This window comes from Quercus suber, unplaced genomic scaffold (assembly GCF_002906115.3).
Source record: "Quercus suber isolate HL8 unplaced genomic scaffold, Cork oak 2.0 scaffold_299, whole genome shotgun sequence".
NCBI classification, from domain to species: Eukaryota; Viridiplantae; Streptophyta; class Magnoliopsida; order Fagales; family Fagaceae; genus Quercus; species Quercus suber.
In genome coordinates this window covers 364,870-377,405 of record NW_027069755.1, presented here as the reverse complement: position 1 = coordinate 377,405, position 12,536 = coordinate 364,870, and the positions used below count along the sequence as shown (strand labels likewise).

The window sequence follows — 12,536 nt, the reverse complement described above, 5'->3', positions numbered from 1 at the left end:
TATAAGTTCATTTTACAAAAATATTTTGTAAAATATTGTATTTATAGTTGATGTATAATACTTATTAGGTAAAATGATTGAGAATTGGTTATATTACTTGTTATTAAAAATACAGAAAAACATAAATATTATAATTGATATAGTCAAGTTAAGTATATGAACATATTTTTTTTGAATGAACTCAAAAATATTTAATTATTTTTGTTAATATAACTGCATAATTATAATTATATATATATAGTGATTTGCTAGTTAGTGTTTCAATTATTGCTAAAGCAATTGAACTTGAGCAAAAATGCCACATTTTAAATTAGTTGTATTTATTATAAGTTTTAGAAAAATAATCATATAAGTTACCTATTAGTAGCATTGCCTAGAAAAACCCAAAATTTTAAATCCTCCTTCTCAACTTATTGTGAGAAAAAAAAAATAGTAAATTCTCTTTTATATACTTAGATTAGGTTAGAGTAGAAATTCTATCTTGTATTAAAAAAAAATAGTGAATCATTTATTAAAAAAAAATTAATATTTGTTTATTAATTTATGAATAAATGACATTTTTATTCATTTATGAATATTAAATGACATTTATTCATTTATTAAATGTACTCCCATTAAGCACATGATAATAAATTAATATATATTTGTAAAAGATCATTGTGGACAAAGTTGGGCTCAAAACTTGTTTTGAGCTATCTTTTCCTACTCATTATGTAGTAAATTATAAGATTATTCATACGTATTATTTAAATAAGTCACATGGCTTATTTTTTTACCTATAAATGATCTCTTCAAATGTCACATGGTAGATTGAAGCAAGATAACTCTAAACATTTTTGGAGCCAAACTTTTTTAAATACTATTGCTTTTTGCAGAATAGAAAAGAATACTAATACAAATAATAATTAAACAAATGATTACAAGTTGTGTTGAGGTGGAAGGTTAAATGGTAAGTGTAGGGACTCAATTTGGATTGACCCTGAGTACGAATGGGTTTTCAGCCCATTCAAGCCCAAACAATAAATTTTTAGAGAGCGGGTTAAAGGTTTAGGCGCTGGCCGTCGATCACCAAGCATGAACTTTCTTTATAAAAAAAAAAAAACTAAGAGTTTCTTTACAAATGGGGGAATGCTCCTCGGCCTGTGGCCGAGGAGACCTTTTTGTTCTCTCTCTTTTCTCCCCCCCTTCTTTACTTTACTTGCTTTACTTATATAGTCTTCATCTTCCTATCTCCTTCGTCCATCTGTTGATCATCCATTTGCCTCTCTTCTGGTCGTCTGTCCCATCAGAGGCCTTATCAGTACTCAAGTGGTTCACTCTGACCAACGTTGCCCTGCTAAGGGGTTATATCCCCATTAATGCAGTCAGAGGGGTTAGGTGAATGCATTAAGTGCGAATGTGACAGCTTGCTCTGAGCTTGTCCCCTCAAAAAATTATCCTTAGAATGCCGAGGACGAACAGGTCCTCGGCGTGGGTCACAAAAGATCCGCCATTTCTTGGAGAAAGACAAACTGACAAACTCAGCTGAACTCAACTCATTTCCTTAAAAGCAGTCCAACAGCAATAGTGTTTTTTTTTTTTTTTTTTTTTGGAGAGAGAGAAAACAAGTCAAAAGCAATATTTGTTTGCTTCGGTTTGTACCAATGCACACTGGCTCGCTGACAAAAATGCAATAATGTCACATGGAAAGAATTTTTGTTTTGATAAAATGCAAAATGACCCGAGTTTTTAGCTTCATTTTTAAACAGGCCAAGTAAATTGCCAATTTAGTGTTATAAACCCCTCTCACAATTAAAGGATTTTATATATAATTTTCGGCCAAGAAAAATAAAATGAATAACACGTGACTGCATGTTTCTCAAAAATAAAATAATAACGTCAATGTATATTTCACACAGGTTATTGTACACAACTATATATATATAATTTCTTTTTAAATTGAAATAGTGATTTTTTTTCATTGAAATCATAATTTATTATTATTTTTTTTTATAGAGTTTTAACATATGATATTTGCGGTCTAAGAATTATCATTAGACTAAGACACTAATTAATTTTTAATTTAGACAAAAATTAAATTTTAAATCTTTTATTTAATTATTAAAAATTTTACCAGTTAAATTAATTGAAACCCACCGTAACTTATTTATTTACTATTGATAATAATCCTTGGTGTGCACTAATATTTAATATTTAGCCAAATGGTAGTAGTAATAATATGTAGGTCGGAGCAACAGTTGAATCGAGAAATACTAAAATAGCTAACCTCAAAATCCATGCAAATAGATCTTACAAAAATGGGACCTTGTCAGTTGTCACATGGGCATCACACTCACATGCAGATTCTATTAACAGGAGCAGAGTGATTTATTGAAACTTGCGATACATTATAATTTATAAGTTCATTTTACAAAAATATTTTGTAAAATATTGTATTTATAGTTGATGTATAATACTTATTAGGTAAAATTATTGAGAATTGGTTATATTACTTGTTATTAAAAATACAGAAAAACATAAATATTATAATTGATATAGTCAAGTTAAGTATATGAACATATATTTTTTTAATGAACTCAAAAATATTTAATTATTTTTATTAATATAACTGCATATATATATATATATATAGTGATTTGCTAGTTTGTGTTTCAATTATCGCTAAAGCAATTGAACTTGAGCAAAAATGCCACATTTTAAATTAGTTGTATTTATTATAAGTTTTAGAAAAATAATCATATAAGTTACCTATTAGTAGCATTGCCTAGAAAAACCCAAAATTTTAAATCCTCCTTCTCAACTTATTGTGAGAAAAAAAAATAGTAAATTCTCTTTTATATACTTAGATTAGGTTAGAGTAGATATTTTATCTTGTATTAAAAAAAAAAAATAGTGAATCATTTATTAAAAAAAAAATTAATATTTGTTTATTAATTTATGAATAAATGACATTTTTATTCATTTATGAATATTAAATGACATTTATTCATTTATTAAATGTACTCCCATTAAGCACATGACAATAAATTAATATATATTTGTAAAAGATTATTGTGGACAAAGTTAGGCTCAAAACTTGTTTTGAGTTGTCTTTTCCTACTCATTATGTAGTAAATTATAAGATTATTCATGCGTATTATTTAAATAAGTCACATGGCTTATTTTTTTACCTATAAATGATCTTTTCAAATGTCACATGGTAGATTGAAGCAAGAAAACTCTAAACATTTTTGGAGCCAAATTTTTTTAAATAATTGCTTTTTGCAGAATAGAAAAGAATACTAATACAAATAATAATTAAACAAATGATTACAAGTTGTGTTGAGGTGGAAGGTTAAATGGTAAGTATTCTATTTCATTCTCAAGGAATGCACCACATAGCAAAAATTTAGGCTATTACAAAACTTGAAATAAAACGTGTGGAACAAAATTATTAGTTGGAAATTTGGGTTAATATACACTAGACAATACTTTTTATTTTTATTTTTTGAGAAACATGCTAGACAATACTTTAATTTGCATACTTGGTATTTAATATTTATACGTTGGCAAGACATATGGTGCACAATACAATTATTTATTTTGGTTTTGTTTTGTTTTTTTGTTTTTTTGTTTTTGTTTTTTTTTTGTTTTTTTTTGTTTTGTGTTGTTTTTTGTTTTTTGTTTTTTTGCTTCAAAGGATTATATATATCACTAAGTGATTGGCCAAAAAATTTAATTAAAACCCAACTGATATATTCCAAACATATTAAAAAAAAAAAGAAGAATGAATGAGTGGGTGTCTGCGACTCTTTGTTTAGATGGTTTTGGGAGTTCAAAGGTTCTCATCCATTCTTTCTCTAATTCGTACAATTACTACGGAAAAAATTGTCATATGATGAAAACACAAAAATATGCTCTTATGGATCTCTTCAAGATATGATGCACATATCAACAGAACTAGATCTGTTTTACCAAAGTCATGGTAAAGAAGCCCCATAACATCTAGGCTGAGTAGCATGTGACAATGGTTCAATCTCAATTTGAATAGGGACTACATTTTGATTCAAACCTTGGGGGGTTGATGCTGATTTATTACTCAAGTTAAGATTCCCCATGAGTTGGTGCTATTAAAATATTGATGGGGCTCAGGCTACTGCTAAAACCCACTTGACTTAATGTCTGTGATGTTTCACACTGTTCAAACACCCTAGGCATTGACTTCTCAACAGATAAGTGCACTATAATCACACTGTTCAAACTCATTGTTTCAGACTGCTCAAACTCCCTTGGCCATTCTACGATTTGTTGTGGTTGAGCTTTTCAAATGAAACTTTTCTTTGTAATATTTGTTGCGAAAATTGTTGAAGAAGATGCTACAAATTTTAGTTTTTGTTTAAAAAATACCGATATAATAAATACTTCTTTTATGTTGATGACTAATACAAATATTTTGATAACAATTATTATCAATTATTTTGAGATCACCATAACCATTTATCTAGTATCTATCTATTTTAATTTTATAAGTATTATATCTAGACAATACCTTATGAATGAGTTCAAACTTAGTAGTGACTAGTGAGTACAATAAAATATATTTATTTATTTTAGTTGACCATGCCCAAAAAAGAAACTAACCAATAAATATTAATATATCACCATTTATCCATCTATTATAAATATTGGATGTAGACAATACCTTATGAATGAGTTCAAATTTGATAATGACTTGTGAGTAAATGGCAGAACCACTTAGAGAAGTGGGGTTGGGGGGAGATGACTTCTCAAACATCAGAAAAAGACCCTTAATTTTAATTTATTTTTTAAAATTTTCAAAAGATATATAGTTGATCCCAAAATTCTCAAATATTAGACTTTTACCCCTAAATTTACCTAAAAATTATAAAAAGAAAAATGGTTAAACCCCAAATTTTTCATATTTCTTGCATGACGCTATTGAATTGGTTCAATTTTATATTTTATTTTGACCTCATTCATAAAATTCTAGTTCGGCCCTTGCTAGTGATTACAATGAAATATATTATTCTTATTTTGATTCACCATGCCGAAAAAGAAAACTAACCAAGAGCATTAGTATACCACCATCAATTATAAATATTATATGTAGACAATACATCGAATGAATTCAAATTTAGTAGTGACTAGTGATTATAATAAAATATATTTTTCTTATTTAGGTTCACCTTGCCGAAAAAGGAATCTAACCAACAGCATTAGTTAATATAATCTATCTATTATAAATATAAATATAATTATCATATGTAGATAATGCCTTACGAATAAGTTCAAATTTAGTAGTGACTAGTGGGTTCAATAAAATATATTTTTCTTAATTAGGTTCAAGTTGCAGAAAAAAAGAATCTAACCAGTAGCATTAGTTAGTATATCATTCAATTAAAATGAAAAAAAATAAAGAAAGAAAGAACTAATTTGGATTTGGATTTGTCATCTACATTACAGATACAACCCCTCCGTTGATATGGCAAATGTACTGAAATCACTTCTATTATATTATTATTAAATAAGAACTTACAAATTTTTCTTGCTGGGTAAGGATAAAAACTTACTAGTCATTATATACACTTCCACAACGAAAGCAATAACCAATAAGTATAATGTTCGGGACACAACTCACCCTCAAAATTTTTTTTTTAATACATAAAAAAAATTTAGTGACAATAATCTTTTTCTACTATACAACTCACACATCCATACATACAGAGAGACTAACTGCCATACTACTTCCTATCCAAGAGAGAAAAACGAAAAACAACTATACTATTAGTACGTATTACTTTTTACCTTTAACAATAACACGCTCATCATTTTCTTCACAAACAAAACACAAAAACACCCAGAAAACTTGTCCTAATTGGCATTATAGACAGCCTTACACCGAGAAAGCATAATAGTCCATGCCATTAGCAACATCTGAGTAATACTCATTATAATTGAGAGACGCCCAAAAACGGGAAAGCCCGTACTCCCCATGTTTAGGTGACTTCAGATAGCAAAGGTGCAATTCTTTCAGATTTTTGTCAAATGTTCGCTTTATGGCAAGCACCTGCAAACAGATGCAATTGAAAGGTCAAGTTACTGTTTTCACATCCACGGCTGTGATTTCAAAACACTAAAGCAGGTATTCTGAAATTCATAACGAATATAATGAAGACCACTGCACACAGATGCATTATATCATAATGGAAATGATTGAGATGTGTTTAGGCAGATATGCATCAAATGTAGACCTGCAAAACTTGGTTTCTACAAACATACATATATTACAAAATTGAAATGGGAATAGATGTGTCACTAAGATGATTTAAGACCAGAAGGGTTTCCCTGTCAAGCATGGGAACTGGGTGATGTACCATGTAATAGTGCATCATGAAAATAGATAAAATTAAAACCTGCCATCCACAAGCATGAAGTAAATGGCTTCCCTTCATGTACATATCTTGTTATTAATGATTTCAATTTATATTTTCTTAATCATTGTGAGATCTCAAGCTGGGTATTTAATAACCCAAACAATCAGAGTATTTCCACATACATCTTTCCAGACAACAAGTCCAACAAAATAGAGTACAATTCGAGTTGTGCATGCATCATTAATAATAGAGATGCGAGGATCACCTGGGATATATTGATTCTCGAAAAATTACCCATCAAATCTCCCCGATCCATGCCGACATTCCATATGCCTCCAGTAAGGCAAGACCGGAAGTCTAGTGCACATTGTAATATGCTTTCAACAATGCTTGCTACATGCTGCGTTTCATGAGAGAGGAAACATCTGCAAAGGTTATTTATGTACACTGTTAAGTGATATCAAGTTTAAGAAACTTCAATACATACAACACCCCCCCCCCCCCCCCTTCCTCCCTTCCCAAATATATATATATTAACTGCAGTAGAAAAGAATAAACAGTTGTATTTCCCCATTAAAGTTTTTAGTAGTAACTGATTAAAATTACTATAACAAATAGATGAGACTGAAGAGCATATTTATAAGAAGCAACAATGAAGAGTTCCCTAAAGAACAAACAGCTACATTTCCTCATTAAGGTTCTTAATAGTAACTGGTTAAAGTTACCATAACAAATAGATGAGACTGAAGCCAAAGAACATAATTATAAAAAGCAATGATGAAGATTTCCCTATAACAAATAGATGAGACCCCAGATTTGAAGCATCTTGCATTCCTAAGCCCCATCCCTAGGAACTCAACCTCTGCCTGATGCAGAAATACGCCCAAATAAACTAAGAGCGGCCCTCAGTGTTGAACTTAATCCTTCATCCTACGGTGACACATATATGGTGGCAACTTGTGGAGGACAGGATTTACATCAATATCAAAATTGATTGTAACCCACATTTTTTAACCCTCTCCTAATCAAGTGCTAAATTTTTTATGAGCAAAGTCCATCTGTATCTGCCAAAGGACTGCAAAGCTTGTGATTCTACATCAAATCTTTGAACATTTGAAATATGCTAAAAAGAAGGTAACAATCAACATCATGGGAACATAACAGTGAAGGCATGCACTAATGCAAATTGGGTTTGGAATCAGACTTAAATACTCTGTGCTGTGAGGAATTTAGACACCATGACTAAAGAGCATCCCTTGGTAGCTATAAGATGTGCTAAAAGCAATGAGGACAGTGGCAGGTAAAATGAATGTGATTAGTTAGTGAGTTTTGTCATAAGAAAGACACTACATATTGACATTGAAGTAAATCAACACTCCATGAAGGAGACCTAAAACCAATGACAAGCTTGAGGGGAGTATTACTGTCTGCCTCATTTTACATACTGACTATTCCAAAGACTTGCATCTAACACAGGCCAAAAACTCCCCGATAACTTTGCAACTAGCATGAGCAATTTCAGTTGCTATAGGAAATGGAATGGCAGAGACTATATATATATATATATATTATGTTGGTATAATCATAGTTGAATTATATGATCTAATCATTTATCAGAGATTCTGCATCCTGGCCCCTAAATAGGTCATTTTTACTTTGAAAAGATAAACATGGCATACTACAGAAGTATAGATATCATAACCTTGTTCTCAGAGGAGGTAAAGGGTGAGGTAAGATCCAGGTTGGTTTCATTAACAGCCAACTTTGCAACTCTATGTAGCAATAATTGTTCATGTAAATGATATTTCAAGTTTTAAAAGACTAACGCCCAAAAAAAAAAAAAAAAAATTGAACTTACATGTGTAACGAATCCATTAAATAAGCCATATGCACCGAATCAAGATCCAACATATCTTTGACCTGCATAGACCACAAGAAAATTCAAGATCTTTTTTTTTTTTTTTTGGTGGGTATGTGCATGTTCAAGATCAAGGACACTACAAAAATTGAATAAAAACAATGATATCTACTTATAAAAATTAGAAAAGAAATGGCTTATTATAGACAATTAATCATTATAAAAAAGAAAAAGAAAATATTATGATGATAGATGTCTATCAATGGTGCTTATCTTCTAAATAAATGCTTTTGTATTTTAAAATCATGGTAAAGTGTACTTGGAGGGTGTACTTTACACCCTCCAAGTTAGTCCTTTGATTCTGTCTGGCTCTATTTGAGGATACGGCCACCTTGACCAAAGATCATTAAAAAAAACATAACCCCAAATGTCAAGATTCAATCCAAATAACCAAAGCCCAAACACCATTACTTACTCGATTATGCAGTATGCACATGCTATAACTTAAGCCCAAATTTACAATGTTATGACATAAGCCCAGTAATTGTGACTATAGTACAAATAAAGAGCCCATGGAAGAAAGGACCCAAAAGAAGAAGGATCAAATGGTGGAGCTACTAAAGAGTGCAACATAGGCAAATAGTACTCATTCTTTCAGATAACGGGGGATGATTTTGGCCTGTCTTTAGACAACTCTTGGAGTGAAAAGCAACAAATTGTGGATCTGAAACCACTGAAGAAGACAAGGAAGAAGAAAAATGAACAAAATAACTACCAACAAGGCATGGTTTCAGTGGAGACAATTCTGGTTGGGTTAAAACACTCGAAGACAGCATTGATTCCATTGGAACTTCAGGAGAAAAGAAAGGATTCAATCCCTTAGTGTTGTACCCTAGTGGTTGAAGCTTGGATTTCAATGATAACCACCATGTGAACAGCCCACATAATCTGCCATTGTAGCATCTATATAACCAAAAATTTGAAACAGTCCAGGAACCGAGGCTTTCAATGCACTCTGCCACACCACATATCACACTAAAGTCTATCGCTTTCCACATTAAATCTGATAGATTTATACACCCTTATCACCCCTAATGTTCTTTAATAAGCTCAGACTTCATGCAACCCATATTATTCATCTAAAACGCCAAAACCACTTACCTAGCACAACTTGATTAAAAACCAAAAGCTTTATGATAGCCAACACCCCAAACTGAATAGGAGAAACAAGCTATCTTTGTATCTTCCAATTAACAATGTGAAACTCTCAACCTTATTAGCTACACCAACATGCATAGGGGAAAAAGAGAGAAAGTTGTAAGACTAGAAAGTAAGCCTTCCCCCTTCATGTAAGTAGAGCTTTTCCAACTAGCTAGCATTTTGTCCATCCTCTTGACCAGCCCCATCTCATATTGTCCTTGATAAAAGAACAAAGGGGCAAACCCAACTATGTCATTGGAAGGGTGATCACTCTACAACCTGATCATTCAGTCTCTTCCACTTCTGAGAGAGGGAACATCTTATTAATAATCTATGTTGAGGCTATAATTATCATTGGTGATGAGGGGATTGAGAACTTCCTGCAAAGTTCATTTCAAACTAAGGATCTAGGAAAACTGCATTATTTCTTGGGGATTGAGGTAGCCTGATCAAAAGAGGGAATTAGTTTGTCACAGAGGCAAGACATGTTGGATATTTTGGGAGAAACTGGACTGTTAGACTCTAAACCTATAGACTTATGGATCCCAATTTAAGCTGTACCTGGATTGAGGGGTGTTGTTTTATAATCCTAGGAGATATTGTTGCCTACTTGGCAAGTTAACTACCTCACCACTACTCGTCCAAATATATCCTTTGCAGTGACTGTTGAGTCAGTATAGGGCAGATCCTAGTTACCCAGATTAGGAATCAATTCCTTAGATTATGAAGTATCTGAAAGCACATCCTGGTAATGGACTTTAATACAGGGCTAATGGTCATTTACAGTAGATGCATTTAGAAAAAAGATCAACAACTGGATATTGTAGTTTTCTAAGGGAAACTAGATTACTTGACAAGTAAAAGGCAAAGTGTCATCTCCTGGCTAGTGTAGAAGCTGAGTATACCATGACTCAATAAGTCATGTGAGCTTATGTGGATTAAGCACCTACTTGAGGAATTAAGGCTCAATGTGCAGTTACCTTTGACTATGTATTATGACTACTTATTGTTTTGTATCTTGTGTTCCATGAGTAGACTAAGCAGATAAGGGTGGATTGTCATCTTGTTCAGGAAAAAGTGGAGAGTAGAGTTATTGCTACCCAATATGTTTCTACAAGAGCTCAAATTGCGGATATGTTTACTAAACCTTTTTGCAAAACAATATTGGATTTTCTATGTAACAAGCTAATATTATATAATATATATGCCATGGTTTGAGGGGGAGTGTTATGTAAGGATCTTGGTTAGGGTTAGGTTTTAGATGGTTCAAGTAGGGCCTTGGGTGAGAAATGCTAGGGTTTGGGTGTTTGAGATCTTTAGGGTTTCAGGTATATGGTGTTTCAAGTGGTTCTTGGTGATATGAGTATTAAAGTTGATAAGACAAGGTTTCATAACACGTTCTAGTTATGCTACCTAGTTAGAAAAAGTTTGACCCAACTTACCTAAGAAAAAATATGGAGAAAACTAGTAAATGAATATACTATAGGCAGAAGATAATAAATTATCAAAAATAAAAATAGTTTCTTCAAACCTTATTCTGAAGGGAGTTAAGAAACCTGCACCATGATACATGAGATAATTGTGACTCCACGTATTGTTGTAATGTAGATACAAAATGATTGACCTGATGCCTGACATGGGACAAATGGAGAGAGAATGATTACTGACAAAACAAAATTTTCATGCTGAAATTGGAAACTGCAATGAAAGTCAGAACTATTTGAGATGATGATCATTGACTTCCCTTTCTAAGTTTTTATTCTAAGCTACATATACACATAAAAAGTAGGATTACGTGTGCATTTGGATTAGCTTGTTGTGGAAAGCTTATTTGCTAGAAGTTGGCAAAAGTACGGTTGCACTAAGAAAAAGTGAGACTTCAAAAAGCCTACATAAGCAAATAAGATTTTTTTTTGATAGGTGCATAACCAAATAAGCTAAAAAGATAATCCAAAATCACAAAAAGTTTGTTTGCCATCGATTTTTTGGTTTAGCTTTTAGCTTATTTTGTTTATGTTTAGCTTTTTTAAAACCTCACTTTTTCAAAGTAGAAGTATATTTTAGCCAATTTTCAGTAAAAAGCCAAATAAGTTGATGCCAAATGGACAATACACGATCTTTCTGATTACTTTTTGCGCATTGGATAGATACTGCAAATCAATGAATGGAAAATTTCTTGATCAGAATAATAGCAATCCATATTAGTACCAAAGCTCTGCCATTGCTAAGTAGAGCCTCTCAAAGGTACACTCCAATCTCATTTGTTTTGTAATTTTTACTGGAACCATAACATTAAATAGTCTAAGGAATAGATTTCACAAAATGTTTACATTTTGTCCTTTCATTTTTGGGTCATTGTATGCTCCTTATAAGGAATACTCAAACCCTACAGCTTATCCCTAAACAATCCATCCTTTCCTTCTCAATGAAGACAGTATTAAAGTTCTTCAAAACCCAGGTTGCATGTATTTCTATTTTACCACAAAAATTGATCCATCTATGGCATAGTAGTTGAAAACTTAATTTGCAAAATACAATTATCTTTTTATTCCTTTTGATGTATATCTTATAGGTGTGTCTCTCAGACAAGTGCATTGTGCCATACAACACACATAAATGATTAGAAGATACAAATAAAGAGACTGTATTAGGCAATCCACTCACTCTACTTAATTGACATCTTTTCAATTAGCAAAAAATAAGGGTTATCTGATGAGGTGATACATAATAAAGAGACAAATTATTAGGCTGTCCACTTACTCTACCTGATTGGCATCATTTTAGTTCTTTGCTTTTATTTAGGAAAAGGTTTTTTTTTTTTTTTTTTTTGAATTGAACTAAGCCTTGATCCTAACAGATTGGGATCAAAGACATCAATCATCTTCCACCAGTGAGACTTATCAACGCATACTTTGGCCATAAAAGACAAACAATAAAATATTAATCACAATCACCTAAAGAACCTAAACCAAGTGCTTACCAGATATACAATATCAGTGTTTTAAAATGGAAAAAAAAAAAAAAACCCAGATAAATAATGATTTATTACATCCTAGTTTCATAAACAAAGAGTGTATCCCCTCAAACGGCACCTCTTCTCCCCC

The 12,536-nt window shown here is 31.7% G+C and overlaps 1 protein-coding gene across 1 annotated transcript; it reads right to left on the bottom strand.

Moving 5' to 3' along the window:
* Positions 1–5,490: 5,490 nt before the first annotated feature.
* Positions 5,491–11,218, bottom strand: LOC112009943 (uncharacterized). The gene is made up of 4 exons (XM_065782356.1): positions 10,964–11,218; positions 8,233–8,294; positions 6,640–6,799; positions 5,491–6,067 (listed from the first exon to the last, which is right to left on the bottom strand). The coding sequence occupies exons 2-4, from the start codon at positions 8,283–8,285 to the stop codon at positions 5,894–5,896; spliced, it is 387 nt and encodes a 128-aa protein (XP_065638428.1). The 5' UTR covers positions 8,286–8,294; positions 10,964–11,218; the 3' UTR covers positions 5,491–5,893.
* Between the last annotated feature and the right edge of the window lie 1,318 nt (positions 11,219–12,536).